This window comes from Nylanderia fulva, unplaced genomic scaffold (genome assembly GCF_048542155.1).
Source record: "Nylanderia fulva isolate GAGA-0341 unplaced genomic scaffold, ASM4854215v1 Scaffold67, whole genome shotgun sequence".
Taxonomy (NCBI): Eukaryota; Metazoa; Arthropoda; class Insecta; order Hymenoptera; family Formicidae; genus Nylanderia; species Nylanderia fulva.
The window spans coordinates 168,102-187,082 of record NW_028190775.1 but is presented as its reverse complement, the minus strand read 5'-3'; the positions used below and the strand labels follow the sequence as shown (position 1 = coordinate 187,082).

Genomic DNA, 18,981 nt, shown 5'->3' with positions numbered 1-18,981 from the left:
GATTCGAGAACAATTTCGACTTTGATCCGAGACTCTTTCTTTTTCTGTAATATTTATCAAGTGCAGAATAAACTAATTTTCTGGATAAATAATATTAATTATTTTAACATCAAATCAAAATAAAATCCTATACTATTTAAACAAGAAAAACAAAGTATTTCTTCAATGCAAAAAGTGTACGCTGTTCAACCACGCGGCATCCATCCGGAAACCTTTTGCATTGATGATTCCAATGGCCGCAAAAGTCTCAAAACTAGTATTTCTTCTTACCGTGACCAAAAAATAATAACGCGGATTTATTATAGTTTTATTTTAGCGCACACTTAATTATTTGTCACATACAAACAATGCCTTCCAATTATTAGAATACAGATGTAACGTTAGTTTACCTTAGATTCATTCCCCCTCTGTCACCGTAGCCATCATCTTAAAAACGGATAGCTCACTACAGATAAGAAGAAGGCATGAATTGTCTCCCTGATATTTAGACCACTAAAAGACAACAATCCCACCAATCCATCATCTTAGTTCCACCTCGTGTGTTTAGTGGTCCCTGACTACTAAAAGACAACAATCCCACCAATCCGCCATGTTAGCTCCACCTCGTGTGTTTAGTGGTCCCTGACCACTAAAAGACAACAATCCCATCAATCCATCTTAGGGTGCGTTCGAAAACACCTCTTGTGTGCACACTAACACACACCAGCCGTTCGGAAATGCTTCGTGTGCACTCGGGTGAAGTCGTTCGGAAACGGTAAGAGGAATACATCGAGTGCTACTAACCCACTCGATGAAATAGTACGGGAAGTCGGTAGAATCGGTGTCCATTTGGCGCGTGTTGGTATTTATACGAGGAATTTCATAACCTCTTATTTAGAGTTAATCTCTTAAGTATATTATAATGGCTGATATAACATTAATAAATGAACGACATCAAGTGATAATGAATGGAAATCTTCCATTATTTGATCGTGATAAAAATATTCTTGTGTGCAAGACATACAAAGTGAATTATTAATAACATGAGTTACTTAAATACATATATGTATATTATTAAATATTGTAATAACATTATATACATTATTAATTTTTTTTTGTTTATTGAGATTAATATATATTTAGAGATATTAAAACCTATATATTTAGCGTATTTAACGAATGTAATTATTATTTTATAATACAGATAACAATATCTTTGGTGTACCTGTATGCGAAGATACGCTTAAGTTTTTTAACTTACAATTTATGGAGGAGGAGACATTAAGGCGTTCGGAGACACTCGACACTCGTAGGCACACAGTGCCTACCCCCACTACCTTTCCACCGAAACTCACCAAATCTCACGTTTCCGAACGCACCCTTTTAGTTCCACCTCGTGTGTTTAGTGGTCCCTGACCACTAAAAGACAATAATCCCACCAATCCACCATCTTAGTTCCACCTCGTGTGTTTAGAGGTCCCTGACCACTAAAAGACAACAATCCCACCAATTCGCCATCTTAGCTCCCACCATGGTGGGATTTTGTCTTTTATTTGTCTAAATATCAAGCAGACGTTAACTTATGTCTTCTTCTTCTTTTTTATTGAAGTAAGAAAGAAGAATTTCATTGAAGTATGAAAGGAATCTGACAAATTCTGAAAAACTGAAAAGATATTTTCTCTACAGGATATCTGTATCAAATCTTTGAAAAACATCTGAAAATCTTGAAAACATTTCAACAAAATTCTGAAAAATCTCCGAAAAATTCCGATGGCTTGTACCAATTACAAAAGAAAAGAGTTTTTCATACCGATTTCATAATTTATTAGATCTTTTCGGAGTTTTTTACAACTTATTTGAAAAAAATCATAAAGTTTTAAAGATTTATTACAGTTATTCAGAGTAATTTAGAGTAATTCAGAGTTTCTTCAGAGAAATATTTCCGTGCGCGTCGCCGAGCGCCAAGATTCTTAAATACACAGGTTGCCTCATTGGCAATTTTTTGGATGGTGGAACTCGCAGCAAGAGGGGATATTTGAGACAATCTGTGTATTTAAGAATCTTGACGCTCGGCGATGTGCGTGTGGATCTAAGATGGCAGTATGGTGGGGATCTAAGATGGCAGTATGGTGGAGGTTGTTGACGTCTATGGTCTAAATATCAGGAAGGCGCCAACTCGTGCCTTCTTCTTATTTGTGGTGAGCTATCCGTTCTTAAGATGACGGCTACGGTGACAGAGTGGGAGTGAACCTAAGGTAAACTAACGTTACATCTGTATTCTAATCATTGGAAAGCATTGTTTGTATGTGACAAACAATTACGTATGTGTTGAAATAAAATTAAAATAAATTTGTGTTATTATTTTTTGATCACGGTAAGAAATACGTTTATCTTGTTTAAATAGTTATAGAAGTTTTACTGACATTGCAAAATTCTTATTTACGTAGCAACATATGTACATTCTAATCTATTTATGTATCAAATTTTTATCACAATTTATTCTTTTCTTTATTTTAGATAGCACTGTTTTGCCAGTGGCTGTGATGTTTGGCCAAAACAGAATCTTATGATACAACTAAACTATTCAAACAACATAATAATTTTCTTAAATAAAACAATACTATTATTTGAAGGAAATAAGAAAATTATTTAGCAAAATAATAAAATAATAAAATTTGAATAAAAAAATAACATTGTTTGTGTGAAAGAATTAAAATATTCAAAACAATGATAAGTTCTTATAATAAAATAACAAATTTGTTTAGAGAGGAAGCAATAAAATTATTGAAATAATCATATAATTGTTACACTCGAAGAAAAATTAGAATTCCTTCGAAAATAATTTAACTGAAGCAAACATATACGTTATTTAAAAGTCAAATAAATATTTTTTTAGTACAAACTTATTATTATTGTTAGCGTTAATTGTGGTATTTTTTAACTTTTTGAATAAAATTACTAAACGTTGGTTAATAGTATTGAAGATCAAGCCAAGCGGATAACAGTTTTTTAAAAGTATGTTGACAACGATAACAAGATTTTTATAATGAAATCGTGGATGTGATAATAAAACTGTTCTATCCACTAAACCGTATATAGTTCCCCGCTTTTGACAAAATGGATGCTGAGAAAAGAAATGTAAATACCTCCCCGAGAATGTCGGCTTGTAATACCGGTCAGTAATTATCTTGTTGTTTTCTAAAATTAATGTCAAATCCAAAAAATTTATTTTATTATTATCGTCAGTTTCCAGAGTGAATTGGAGTCTATTATGGTAAGAATTAAAAATCATAAGTGTGTGGTCAATTAAAGTCAATGGAACAGTCAATACAATGTCGTCAACGTATCTAAAATAAATCGGGGGTGTGAATTTTAGCAATCGTAATGATTTATTCTCAAGATCTTGTAAAACTAGATCTGCAATCACTGGTAAGAGAGGAGAACCCATTGGCGTCCCAAAAGTTTGGCGGTAGATAATGTTATTAAAAATAAAAAAGGTAGAATTTAAAACTAAGCCTATTCCATTTAAAAATTCTGATTTTGATAAATTACAATTCTTTGAAATAAATTCCCATCTAGAGGAAATACTTTCAAGAGCCAAATCAATAGAGACGTTAGTGAATAGCGAGACAACATCTAACGAGATTAATTTAAATTCATTATCAATGTGAATCTGTGACAATTTTTTCACTAGTTCGAAACCGTTGTCAACACGACCTTCAGGCACTGGGAGGTTTTAACTATAATCTTGTGCAGGAAAGTCGCCAAGTTATACAGAGGAGTGTCAACCGATGACACTATTAATCTGAACGAGCAGTTTTCTTTATGGACTTTAGGCAAGCCATATACTTTGGGGAGAGTTCCATCAGTAAACAACAAAAATCTGTATTCATTAGTTGAAATAAACTTAGAATTTTTCCAACGAACTAACAAGTCATAAAGACTGTTTATCAATTTTCTAGTAGGGTCTTTTTTTACCAACGTATATGTATTATTATCTTTCAATAAGTCCTCAATACTTTGTATATATTTATCTTTATCCAACGCTACCGTTATATTTCCTTTATCCGCACGTGTAAGGATAAGATTTTTATTTTCTTTTAAGAAATTTTTAGTAATGTGATTTAAATGTGAAAGCGTATTATTTGCTTTGTTCGTAGGATAAGAATAAGTAGAAATAGATTTTATCACATTACTTGTTCGATTCCTTATAATTGTACGTTCTTTAACCGGTAATTTTCTAATGTTATTTTCAATGCTCTTAACAAACTCAATCGTTAAATTAGTTCTGTTGTCAAAAGGTAAACTAAAATTACTCCCCAACTGTAAAAAACATTGGATATCATCGAGAATATAAATTGAAGACTTATTGATAAACCATTTATCTTTCAACTGTTTTAAATCTTGACATGTATTATTGAAAGAAGTAGGATCTATTCTAACGTCCGTTATCTTATCCGAGGTATTCCGCGTTGCTTCGTTATTATTAAAAGAAACATAATTAGGACATGATTGTATTGATAGCTTATGTTTTGAATCTGAATTATTATATTGATAAGTATAGTGTATCGGTTTTATGTCACGAATGTTTAATTTTTTCTGTAGTAAGAAATTAAATTTTTTATTGTATCTTTCATTTTCTTTTAAAAAATGAGTATATAGCGGACCACTTTGTCTATTAAAAAATTCGTTGCAAACGTGAATCGGAATGTTATTATAAAAATCTATTGAAAGTCTATTTTGATTTTGAGCCGTTCTAGTAGACATATATACATCTCTAAGTTCTATTCTTAATAGTCTTTGAAAAAATAATAATTTTTAACGCAAAAAATTATGTCTTGATTTATGGTTGGTAAAGTCGATCTTATATTTACTAAGTGAGCTGTTAATGTGTGTAGGAAATATTCCATTATTCATACAGTTACGATAAAATTTGATTTTAAGTCTGTTAGTAATAATAATCTTCCGAAACCTAATCCATAGCTTTAATAACTTTACTGTTTCAAAACCGAACCAAAATTCGATGTACATAAAAAATGAAAAATATGTCGAACGCATTATTTCAGTCTGCGTGTGATAAACAATATACCAATTAAATGCTCTTTAATTCAAATAAAGTATTGTAGTGTAATATAATTTATTTAAATGATAAAGAATACAGGATCGGAATTACGAAGTTCTCGCTCGTTCCTTTGCAAAAGCACGTGTCGAAATGTATCGCTTCATCGCTCGAGGACGACTGACTTGTCCTGACAAAACCGTTGGCATTCGGAGCCGAATCACACAAAGCAAACATGACTACGCGTGAAATACATAAATATAAATATTATCGCTGTAACGCTACCTCTAAGCATTCGGAACTGTCGAGCTGTGTCTTATATTCGTGTTTCGTTATATTCAACGTTATTTATTCCACACTCGGCCATTCCTGACTGAGTGGTCGTCCCGACCGCTCATTCTCTTTCTCCTCGTCTTCACTCTCTGACGTATTAGAAAGATCGTCGTTGTCAATCCATGGTTTCATATAATCTGCGGCTGATGACGTTTGGAGGGGTCCCTCGTGCTCCCCAATTTTGCGCACGACGTAGCGATGGTTGCGCAGAGCCTTAATGACCTCGTATGGTCCCAGATATTTGTGCGCAAATTTCAATCCAGGGCCTTGCTGCGTGCGTCTGATTGCCACAAGATCCCCCTCGCAATAGAGAGATGCCTCCTTTCTCTTTTTGTCATAGCTCGATTTATTTTCTCTCTGTACTTTCTCAATATTTCTTTTGGCCAGCTCTCGTAGCTCTTCTCGGTCATCATTAAATGAATCGATAAATTCGTTCTCAAGGAGCTGCTTAATATCGGGATTGTCACGAATGCGTGGATGCACGCCTAGCAACACGCGGAAAGGCTCCATTCCAATGCTTCTGTGTAATGTCGCATTTAAGCACAGCTGTGCGGCATTCAAATATTTATACCACTCGTGTGGTTTAGGAGCCGATAATTTTGTCAGCAACGGTATGAGAGTGCGATTCACTCGCTCGATCTGACCGTTGGCCCTCGGTACTCCCGTGGTGATCAGCCGATGCTCGATGCTCTCCAACCGGCAATATTTCTCGAATTCTCCCGACGTGAATGCAGAGCCTCTGTCCGACACGATTCTTCTCGGATTGCCAAATATAAACGACTGCCTTCTCAGACGTTCAATCGCATCCGTCGCACCCGTTGACCTAGTTGCATACAGCCAAACGAATTTCGAGAATCCATCCACCACAACGAAGATATGTACGTAACTTTTCTTGGTTGACGGTAGTGGGCCTAGATAATCGACGTGGAATGTGTCCAGCGGCACACTGCCCTTCTCAATTGGGTTCAGGAAGCCCTCAAATTTTTCATGCTTCCGCTCCGCCAGGATGCAGGCAACGCAGTTCCGCACAACTCTCTCGACCTCAGTGTGTAGGCTTAAAATCCAGTAATCTCTTTTTAGCAGAGCTTCCGTCTTGATCACCCCGAAATGGCCTTGTTCATGAGCCCGTCTAATTATTTGCTGCCGCATGACCTTTGGAACCACCACGCGAACATCGCCATCAGTGTCCCGGTATAGGATTCCACCTCGGATTACGTAGCTGCTCGACTCTCCCCGCTCAATCGTATCGAAAATTTTTTTCAGATTGTTGTCTTCTCCTTGTGCCTTCCTTAGTCGTGCTAATAATCCCTCGTCGCATTCACTCACCACCAGACAGTTCGGCAATGGGCTTCTACTTAAAGCATCGACATGAGTCATGCTTTTGCCCGGTCTATGCTCAATGATGTACCGGAATTCTTCTAACAACAGTGCCCACCTAGCTACTCGTACGCAAAGATCCCTCTTCGACATTGTCAACGCAAACGCTCGACAGTCCGTTTTAAATTCTATGCCTAATAGATACACGCGAAATCTCTTAAGCGCTTTGATTATTGCGAGAATTTCCAGCTCGTAGCTTGTGTATTTTTCTTCGGCTGACGTCGTTTTTCCGCTCGCGTAATACACAGGATGTAACAAACGGTCCTCGCTATTTCTTTGTAAAAGAATTGCTCCGTATCCGTGCATAGACGCGTCCGTGTGCAACTCGGTTTCTGCACCCACTCGATACAGGCTTAATACTGGCCGCTCGCACAATATACTTTTTAATCGCTCGAATGCGCTTCTTTCAACTGCGCTAAATTGGAATTTTACATTAGCCTTCAATAAGTTCGATAGCGGTCGTGCGATTATACTATATCCCTTAATAAACTTGTGAAAATAACCGCTTAGACCTAAAAATTTCTGTATTTGTCGTGCGTTTTGAGGCTCAGGAAAGTGCGCTACTGCGCCGGTCTTTCGTTCGGATGGTCGTATTGTTCCATGCTCAATCACGTATCCGAGAAACTCTACTTTTCGTTGCAGAAACTGACATTTTCTCCAACTTATCGTTAATCCGGCTTGACCGGCCGTTTTCAAAACCGTTTCAAGATTTTTCAATCCGTCATCCTCGTCTTTAGAAAGTACAATTAAATCGTCCATTTAAATCAATAAAATTTTTTGTCTAACTAAATCTCTAAAAATCGTGTTAACGAATCTCTGAAAAACTGATGGGGAATTACACAGACCGAAAGGAACCTGGAGGAACTCGTACTGACCATCCGGAACAATAAAAGACGTGTATTTTATGCTCGCTTGTTCCATACGTACATGAAAAAAACCGTTCTTTGAATCGAGGGTACTAAAAACCTTCGCGTCCTGAAGTCTGTCCAACTGATCTTCGATCAGAGGAAGTGGGTATCGATCTTTGACTATCTTTTTATTGAGCATTCGGTAATCTACACAAAGCCTATGTGAACCATCTTTCTTTTTTACTAAAACAATGGGGCTTGCAAAATCGGAAGTAGAAGGTCGGACTATACCCTGCTTTTCCCACTCATCAATTTGAGCGTTAACTATATCTCTTTCGAACTGCGATAACCGTCTCGCTTTTTGATATATTGGTTCGTCGTCTTTTAAAATAATCGTCATTTTTACGTCAACTTCCTGTATTCTGTTTGGTCGGTAATCTTCGACCAGATTCGCTATAATATGTCTATGTTCAACGCTTTTTACGTTCGATACGTCTACCTCGCTCGCGTCTCGCACATCAATCGCGAATATCTCCGGCCGCGCCTCGTCGTCGACAGCTTGATCGCAAATCGGAGTAATGGAAATTAGGCCTCGTCTTAAATTAATTTCTACTGTATCCAAAAAATCCGCGCCGATAAGTAGTCCATACTGTAAAACGGTATCCGGGACGACCCGAATAAGTATCGAATAAGAAAAATTGTCGATCATAATTTCTGTTTGGAATTCGCCAAAAGCCGACGCGCGATAGCCGCCTACTCCGCAAAATTCCATCTCCGATGCGCGCAGTTTCGGTGACCCCACCCTAGCGTGTTCGCTGGCTCGCATTATTGATATGTCGCTTCCCGTATCTATTAACGCGGTGATAATTCGATCGCTTATTAGCACGTCCTTTGTATATTTCTTACGCTCTATTTGTGAAACCGCTGCGATGACAGTTTTCTTCAGTTCACCATTTCTTTTAGGGCACTTTAATGCGATGTGCCCATGTTTACGGCACTCAAAACATTTAGGACCGAGATTTTTCGTCGGGCAATTCGCACTGACATGCTCTCGGGCACCACAGTTGAAACAGCGCCCAGCACCTGACGTCCCTCTCCTGCCGTCGCCGCCTTCCCCGCCGCTCTAATCTCCAGACCCGACGATCCGTTCACGCCGCTCACCTCTCGCCGGTCCGGCACCTCGCCTGTCCTGTCGATCCGCGCCAGTCACATTGCGATTCCGCAGCGTTATTTTGCTGAATGCTCTCAAAAGCGAATCAGCTGATGAAAACTCCTGTATGCGTGCTTGGTCGCGTAGCGTATCATCCGGAATGCCGTTTATGATATGTTCGAGCAATTCGTCTTCGTCAACTGGTACGCGATTGCCCATGATTGTCTTATCGTGAAGGTATTCGTGAAACGACTCTTCTTTTTTCCAAACGCGGTCCTCGAATTTTTTCCGTATCGTTAGTTTACTTTCATAACGTTCGAACATTGCTCTTAACTTTTCTAAAATTGTCTCGAATGACATGCTTATGTGTTCCGGCTTCGAGTGGAACCATTCGAACGCTTTTTTCTTTAGCTTCATGCCCATGAGGATTTTGGCGCAATCGTCCTCTAATCGATAGGTCATCTTCACAAATCTCAATTGTCTCTCCCACGTGCCGAAGTCACTCGAAACACCATCGAAATCGCTCAGCAAGTCCCTCATCATCGTGAGACTTACTCGTGGCTGCCCATGAGAAACCGCCGCTCTTCCCGCGTCCGGGACAATCGCTGCCCCTGGATCTCGTCTTTGGTCACGAAGCATCGCGATCTCGCGTCGGGCCAGCTCAAGCTCGCGCTCCGCGAGTTCTTTTTCGCGCCTATAGAACTCGATCTCTCGCCGTCGCAATGCATCGTCTCTCACTTCAACTCGCTCAATATGAGTATCCTCGTCGTCTCCGTCACGCTCCCGCTCCTCCGCCATCCACGAGCCAGCCGGATCAGCATCCATAAGACGCGTGATGAGTTCCGCCTTTGACCCTGCCATCGGCAATCCGCGCGTTTTTAACTTTTCTCTTAATTCCACTACTGTAAGCGCGTTAGGGTCAGACATGATCTCGCGAAACATATGCCGTCACTTATCGTCGTCCTCACTATCGCCGTCGTCGTCGTCGCAACCGTCGTTTGCCACACAACCGTCTCAAAACTCGCAATGTCACTCAAAATATTCGTTCACACGACACACGTCTTCCGAATCCGTTTCATCCGATCCAAAATGGACGAGCCCCCAAAAGATGTAGTGTAATATAATTTATTTAAATGATAAAGAATACAGGATCGGAATTACGAAGTTCTCGCTCGTTCCTTTGCAAAAGCACGCGTCGAAATGTATCGCTTCATCGCTCGAGGACGACTGACTTGTCCTGACAAAACCGTTGGCATTCGGAGCCGAATCACACAAAGCAAACATGACTACGCGTGAAATACATAAATATAAATATTATCGCTGTAACGCTACCTCTAAGCATTCGGAACTGTCGAGCTGTGTCTTATATTCGGGTATCGTTTATTCAACGTTATTTATTCCACAGTATTACACATATAAAAGGCTAATAAGAGCAGAAGCAATATTACGGTTATAAAAAAACAAATTTATTACATTTAATTAATATGTACTGATAGAAACAATAAAGTTTAAATTAATATAAAAAAAATTATAAAAATAAACTCGAAAGTTAAAACAAATGAAAAAGCGAACGTTTCGATCCAATTTTTCGGATCTTCTTCAGCGCAGTACAAAAAGCAAATTAAAAACATCAAAGTCTAAATGTTTAACGTATAAAAGTCTAATAAACATATTTAAACGCGGTTACATCATATGAGTAAACGAAATAAAACGTCGTAAGATTAACATTAAGATGATTCTCACTAAGCCATCACATTTACGTTACTGTGGAAAACGATCCTCTTTAGTTTTCTGACTACGAGGTTGGCAGGTGTTAAAATATAAAACAGTAATCGCATCCTATAAATTAAAATAATTTTCCTATTACACCTCACTAATTATAAGATCCACAATCAAGTGCGTTATGAAACAATAATTGTACGAAAAATATGTGATCTCGTATGCGTAATGCGAGTATTTTGATATCCGTAATGCTCTTAATTGTATTGTCTCGCCAAACTGTGATGTGACGGGGAAATCCACGTAACATATGCAATCAAATTTAATTCTCAAGATCGAGATTTATTGTTGCGGTGCCGAGTAGATCGATGTACAATGTTCGTGCGTTCGCTCGCCTGTTGTTATGAATGACTTATTTGTTATTAGCGCGACGGTTGGAAACGAAGTGATTTCACGGACATATCGATGGAGATCATCGAGGCTCATTTCCCCACTCGTCCGTGTTTTCGGAATACGCCGAATTTCGCCAAAACGAGACGAGAAGGAAAACAGTGATATCACCGCGATCGGTGTCCGGCGTAAATCATATAGGTCGTGTATCGAACATCCCGCCCCCCTTGAAGGGCATGCCTTCAACACGTGAATTATTATTCGCGATCCAATTAGACACATGTGATATCTTAAATTGAAATATAAATAAAGAGTAAATAGTAACATAAATAGAACTTGAAAATGACATTATCGCACATCACAATTTACAATAAAAAAAATTGTCTCGTCAAATTGTCCCAATAAATTATTATCTTCATTAGCTCGCGATCGATCTACTCGAGGTCAAAATTGATCAAATAAATCATAATTAAAATTTTACAATGTGTAGCACGCGTTTTAATCGGCAGGTGCCTCGTCTATCGGAAGGATAGCTAGCTTCGTTAGCGGCCTTGTTAATTGACCCTTCGCGGTCCTTAATGTGGCCGTCCTTGCAATACCGTCAGGGCCCGGATGAAGTTGTTGCACCCTGCCTATTGACCACTGCAGCGGCCCCAAGCCTGGTTGCTGCACCATGGCGAGCTGACCGATCTTCAATTGCTGGCCCCTGCTACCCTCCATTTTTGTCGCTCGATTAAAGTATGTAAATATTCGGCGCTCCAACGCTTCCAAAAATGTTGCCGAAGCTATTCTATGCGTTGCCATCGCAGTAGTCGGCCCGGATTCTCCTTCGTAAGATCTGCAACTGGGAAACTGTTTAGCGCTGCACCAATCAAGAAATGTCCCGGCGTAATACAATGCAGATCGTTTGGATCTTCGCTTAACGGGGTCAACGGTCGCGAATTTAAAACCGCTTCTATCTCGCATAACACGGTTTGCATCTCTTCATATGTGAGGCTCGCGTTACCTACTATTCGGTTAATATGAAATTTCGCCGACTTCACGGCCGCCTCCCACAGGCCCCCGACATGTGGAGCGTGGGGCGATATGAAATGCCAATTAATTTCATTGTCTCGCATAAAACACCGTATCGCAAACTGCGTGTCGTCGTCGTTGATCAAGTCATACAGCTTCTTTATTTGTTTGCGCGCGCCGACAAACGTAGTGCCGTTATCTGAATATACACACGCCGGCTTGCCTCTACGTGATATAAAGCGTTTAAAGGCGCCAAGGAACGCTTCCGATATTAAATCGGTTACAATTTTGAGGTGTACGGCCCTGGTCGAGAAACAAACGAACACCGACATATACGCCTTGTGTAATTTGGCATTACGTCTCTTGCCCTCTTTCAAGAGTATGGGTCCGGCATAATCTACGCCGCTATGTGTGAACGGTCTCGAAGCCGTCACGCGTTGCGCGGGCAAATCTGCCATTAATGCCTGCGATACAGCCGGCTTACACTTGAAGCAGGTTACGCAATTGTGAATTGTTTTTCGGACAGCCGAACGCGCCGCCAAAGGCCAAAATCGTCGACGCACCGCATGCATTGTGGCCTGTAGGCCTGAATGCAAATTTTTTACATGCTCTCGCTGTATGATTAAGGTTGTCAATCGGTGACTCTTCGGCAATAGCATGGGATGTCGCGCGTCATATGGCAATGCTGCATTGCTTATTCGGCCCCCCACTTTAATGATTTCGTGTTCATCTATAAACGGAGTCAATGACAGAATCCGACTTCCGCCGTCAACGTTCCGACCCTCGGTTAACTGTTTATGTTCCCTTGGAAAGGCATGTCTCTGTACGCACCTCACCGCGACTCGCAGAGCTACTGTTATTTCGTGATGCGATATAAACGTTGTCTGATAGTATTTGATCGTACGCGAACGCGCTACTCTCAGACAGTAAGCGATGATTCGCAATGCCCTGTCTAAATTGGAATGTTTGTCCAACAAGTTTAGTACGATCGATTGTTGTATGGATATCACCGCTGCGGTTACCTTTTTTTGTTCCGGTAACTCGCCCGACAATTCGACACATAATTTGGCCGGCCAATGTTCCTCAGTCAACTGCAAAAATGCAGGTCCGTTCCACCAAATTGTCGATTCCATTAAGCCCGCCAGGTCGACGCCGCGCGATAATATATCCGCGGGATTGTGAACAGACGGCACGTGCCGCCAACTCGATCTCCTAGTAAGGCGTTGAATTTCACCGACGCGATTGGCCACGAAAGCGTTCCATTTACGCAACGGCGACGATATCCATTGTATTGTAATTGTGGAATCCGTCCATAAAATTATCTCTGATTTCGATAAATCAACCGATGCGCGAATCTTCTCGATTAAATGTGATAGCAATAACGCGGCATTCAATTCTAGCCGCGGTAACGAAACTGCTCTAATTGGTGCTATTCGTGATTTGGAAATTAAAAGTTCCACCCGGTATCCGTCGGAATCGCGCGTTCTTATGTATACGCACGCGCCGTACGCACGCTCGCTCGCGTCACAAAAACCGTGTACCTGTGATTTGCGCGCGTCCGCCCGAAATCCGACAAAACGCGGCACACGTAATTCGCGAAGGCGCGTCAATTGTTTTACGTTCAGCCATCGCTGATGCAAATCTTGCGGCAACGACTCGTCCCATCCGACGTGAGCCTGCCACGTATCTTGCATGATCATTTTTGCCACAACTGTCAGTGGCCCTAATAAACCCAAAGGGTCGAAAAGACTCGCGATTTCCGACAAGATCGTCCGCTTCTTATGCTACCCGTCGGTGCGCCGCAATTGTATCCGAAGCGAAATCCGTCGCTGGACGGATCCCATGCGACTCCCAATATTTTCGAACTCGCTTCATCGCCTAATGACACCTCCGCACTCGTTGTGTCACTAATGCCCTGTAACAATTCTCGGCAATTCGATGACCATTTGCCGAGCTCAAACTGTCTGCGTCTTAATAAGGCTATCACCTCGTCACGAATGCGCCCTGCTTCGGACAATGTATTGGCGCCCGCGAGTAAGTCATCCATATAAAAATCCCGAAGAACGCATTGTGCCCCCGCAGGATAATCGAGGGCATGTTTTTGTGCCAAATGTTGAAGACATCTAGTCGCGAGAAATGGCGCCGAGCCCGTGCCGTAAGTAACGGTACGCAACTCATAAGTACCGACCGGCGAACTCGAGTTCTCGCGCCACAATATTCGTTGCAGATGTAGCTGTGACTCATGAATAAGTATCTGTCGATACATTTTAACTATGTCTGCAGTAAAGACGTACGCGAACGTGCGGAAACGAGTGAGAATTGATATCAAATCCTGCTGAACCGTAGGACCTATCATCAAGATATATTTTCTTTTTTACCAGTAAGGGTTTTTAATCAAAATAGGTGGAAATAACCCGCGAGATAATATTCACAGAGTTTAAAAAAAAAACATTTACAAATAAATGTGCATATGTTGTTCATGAAAAGGAATAAGAAATAATTTTAAACTATCCGATGTATATCTCATCAAAATTATGCAAAGTATGTTATTAAAAAATTAATGTAATATTAATTAAATTAATTATAAAATATTTTATTTTTAAACATGTATATTTCTATATATTTTTTAGGAGAAATTACTTTACGTTATGGCAGTGTAATAGAAATTGACTTTGAGAACATTACAGCGGAATGGTTCCGTTTCGTTCGGCAACGAAAAAATAGAGAAGATAAAACCAGGAAAGAGAATACGAAAGACTCTTAGTACCTCGTCGGAAGCGAGAATGGACCATGACGGAATCGTGACGTCAGAGGCGAGAAAATACACGCTAAAAATTCTTAGATTTCTATTTCAAAATAAAAACATATTTCGATGAAACAGTACTTCAGATGGCTTGGCACACTCTTAAAAAACCCCAAAACTGTGCTTTTTCATTTATAATCAATTAGCAGCTGTAAAATGACCGTAATACAAAGTTCAGTCTGTCTAGTCTTTGCACATGCGCAGTCAAAGTCTGATATCACGATTATTTTGCGGTTGTTGATTGACTGTCAAGGGAAAAGAATAATTTTCAATTTTTTAAGAAAGTGCTAAAAGGCCATTTGAAGTGCTGTTTCATCGAAATATTTTTTTATTTTGAAATAGCATCTAAAAAATTTTACGTGTGTTTCTCGCCTCTGACGTTACAATCCAATATGGCACCCAGAAGCACCCAGTAGCCTAAAATTAAATATTATTAAAAATTAGAACTATTTTATAAAGAAAGTAATCAAATATTCTATAAAGGAAGAAAAACAGAGCAATAAGCAGATATCAACTAAACAGATATAAATATATTATTAAATATAATAATATATTAAGTATTTTATTATTATTAATCTTTCGCTTTATGTTTACAATTATAGTTTTATATGGTAATCCATTCTTCACGGAATCGATCAAGAATTCATTTTTAAAAATACATTTTATTTTATATAAACGTGACAATTCCAAAATTATAAGTACCTATGTTATAATTAATAGTATTTATCCGTACGTTTTATTTTAATGTTTATAAGATCTTTATAAGAAAATGTTTATAAGGGATACATATATATGTTTGTAAGAGATTTTTATGTAGTAAAGTAACTTGGAGTTAATCACTAATCTTTATTATAAAAAATAATATATATATCTATATCGGCCAATAGAGTCAAACGCGATGTTATTGCGAAAATTAAGAAACTTAGGAATTCATATCTTATGGTTGAGATCTCAAAATTCCTCTTGTTCCTCTTTTAATCCCCCTGTAAAGAAATAGGCGAGAAAAATATTGGTCCGAAAGTCAGCTGAATCGGGAATCGAACCTGAGACCATTCGGGGAGGGGGGGGGGGTTAAAAGAGGAACAAGGGGAATTTTGAGACACTTTGAGATCTCAACCATAAGATACGAATTCCTACGTTTCTTAATTTTCGCAATAACATTGCCTATGGCTCTATTGGGTAATATATATATATATATATATATATTATGTATTTATTTCGAGAGCTGACTAAATATTCTTACTATTATAAAAAATAAATATATTTCTACATCAAAAGTTTTTCTTTAATTAATCCTCCATTTTTTGTAATTATAAAGATTCTATAAAAATAACTATTATAACAAAAAACGTATAGTATTATATAATAAAAAAGGTAATAATCTTCTCTCGATCGTACTGGCAAATATTATTTATTCAATCACAACGTTTCGACCCTTCTTTGAGTCCTTATCAAGTGATCTAGATATACATAGACAGAGATTAATACAATAAAAAACAAAATTACTTCACTAACAATATTACAAAATAATAAAAATAAGCGAAACATACTTGTAAAAATAAAAATAAAATTATAATTTTAAGATGTCAAGAACAAACATAGTGTCGGTTTGACAACACGTCAAGACTCTTAGACGAGTTATTGGAGACTAAACGACCTTTATTACCTTGTTGTAGATATTACTTAGATTGTCGATATCCTTTTGTAAATTAATAGCGTTATTATTTCTCTTAATAAAAAACATTTCAGCGATTTCTCTTTTTCTTACGTGTTTTTCACTATGCAAAATAACAGGCGAAGTCCAGTCAAAATCGTGATCGAATTCAATTTTATGTTTGCTGATGACTGATAAATTACTCGAATGCATTTTGATGTTGCTGAAATGTTCCTTTACACGTGTACAAAGATGTCTCTTTGTTTGTCCGATGTACGACACGTTGCAATCCTTACAATTAATTCTATAAACTACCTCAGTTTTTTTATCTGTAGACAGTCTATCCTTGCCGAGTGTAATTAAATGATTCGGTTTTTTAGGAATATCATGAACAACATTTTTTAACATATTATATTTATGTCATATAACTGTAATACCATTTGAGTGGGAAATTACAACTAATATATTTATATTACACATAACAAGTATGTTATATTGCATGTTACATTTCGTTATATTCAGGCAATATGATAGTTATATCACTGTGTTTGCTGGATTCTATGTGAGTAATATAGAAAGAGAGGGAATGTATTCCAAGGACATTTCCAAATGCAGCCAGAGTGATAGTGACAGTGTTTTATTGTCGATGTTAGTCCATGTAAATCGCATAAATGTAAACAGAGTTTGGAGCATGATTGTCAAATCAATTAGACTGCGTACTAGAAGCAATTATATATATTCTTTATATATCTGTACCGATTTTATATCATTTTATATAAACAATATAAATTATGCATTCTTTCAAACTCTTAAAATTGAGATATTTGCTGTTTGTTTGAAATCTACACCACTTGTAATGTTATTTAATAATTTTCCTTTGTGTAGAAGAAAAGAGCAAGTTTTATCAAATTACCTTACCGATTCATTTCTGAACATGTATGAAGAAATTCAACTTTATTCAAAAATAAATGACAAATATTTATTGCACTTAAAACTGTAACTTAATATTGATATTTTTCAGAGCTCCAATTTAAATTTCAACTCTTTTCCATTGTCTAAAGCGAATGAAATATAACGCTCTCTGAAGTGTTCGAACTGAAGGGAAAATTGGAAACCTTTTGACAAAATCTGAATAGCCCTGTATGCCCCATTTCATCTTATATATTAATCCATTGGTAATTGTTTCAGTATTCCATTTTCTTCTTTTTGCCGTCTTTAAATCTAAAACTATTCGTTGGTCTTCATGCAACTGGGTACCAAATTTCTGCTTGCGATGATCTTGTAATTTTTTCAGCTTATTTACCAATAATTTATTTCGCTTCTTTACATTATAGTAACTTTTGAAAGTCAAATTTGCCTTTTTCTATAAAGTATCGTATTTTAATTGAAGTGCGGTTAATTCTTCTTTTTTCAAAAGTAATTGCCGTGTCAAAGCATTAATGGATTCATCTTCCATACTATCTACAATTTGTATATCTGATGATTATATTTTCATATTTGTTTTCAGTGTTTCTATCGCTTTTGATATTTCCACTGCTTCTACTGTTTTCGTTGTTTCTAATGTTTCCATTATTTCCGGTGTTTCCATTGTTTCTAGTATTTCCATTGTTTCTGGTGTTTCCATTATTTCTGCTGTTTTCGTTGTTTTTGATATTTCTGTTGTTTTTGACAATTCTGATGTCAGTATATTTACTGTTGGAGGATGATGTGAATGGCAATAATTATGTTCATTATGCCAACGAATGTAAGCTGTTGGTGAAGAGTTTTCGGTGGAACACTGTAGTGATGGAATAACTAAACATTTCAATTTTCTTAAACCAACTCTTTGCCATCCACACTGATCTTTGTCAAAGTGAAGCTATGCATTAAAAAAATAGATATTAGTATAAAATTTATTAATATAAAATTTTTATATTATTTTAAATTGTTTGTGACGTGGCCTTTTGAGCCCGTCACAAGGGTGAACACGCCCGGCCGGGAAGAGTCGGAGAGCGCTCCCAAAATTTCGTATATTTTGAGGGCGAGCGGCGAACTCTTCGCCGGCTCGCCCCTACTCGGTAACGAGAGTCGAGGTGGTGGGCCGGGAGAATTAATTGTTTTAGGAAGAAGAGGACCGCGAAAAATTAAGGAGGGAAGATCATGGTGCGGGAGGAACGGAGACTGAACGTCCGGTCCGGTGAGTAACCGATAGAATAAAATTATACACGGTACCGAGTCGCATACGAATACTGCCAAAACGATCCTTACAGCCTCGAGGAGGCAATCGCCAGCCGTCCGCCTAAGGGAAGGAAAGACGCCTGCATCCCTCCACGAGGATGACTACACCTGAGAGGCCCGCAGTCGCACGTCGAGAAGACCCGGAGATCGACCGGGACTGATCTCCCCGGCAGAACAAGGCCGTCACGAAACGTCATCACGCAGCCGTGCGAGGTGTGAACGGGACCGCCGAGAACGGAGCTGTGACATCGTGACCCCCGAGGGCGAAGGTTTAAAATTGGCGGCAGGAAATCCGCGACTAACCACGGCAAGGGAAAATCGATGTGAGGATCGATTACGGGCCTGGCGCGGGGCACAACGTCGCCGCGAAACGTGGCAACCGGGCCGGGGTGGCGCGCACTGTCTCCCCCTCCCCCGGCGCAACCACCGACGTTCCGC

At 38.7% G+C, this 18,981-nt stretch overlaps 2 protein-coding genes across 2 annotated transcripts; both read right to left on the bottom strand.

Annotated features, from left to right (window-relative positions):
* Nucleotides 1–11,640: 11,640 nt before the first annotated feature.
* On the bottom strand, nt 11,641–13,569 carry LOC114942139 (uncharacterized). Its single transcript, XM_029317448.1, has one exon. It carries the CDS (start codon nt 13,567–13,569, stop codon nt 11,641–11,643), a length of 1,929 nt encoding a protein of 642 aa, XP_029173281.1.
* A 23-nt stretch (nt 13,570–13,592) lies between these two features.
* LOC146720546 (uncharacterized) lies at nt 13,593–14,135 on the bottom strand. Its single transcript, XM_085488282.1, has one exon. The coding sequence runs from the start codon at nt 14,133–14,135 to the stop codon at nt 13,593–13,595; it is 543 nt and encodes a 180-aa protein (XP_085344408.1).
* Nucleotides 14,136–18,981: the final 4,846 nt, after the last annotated feature.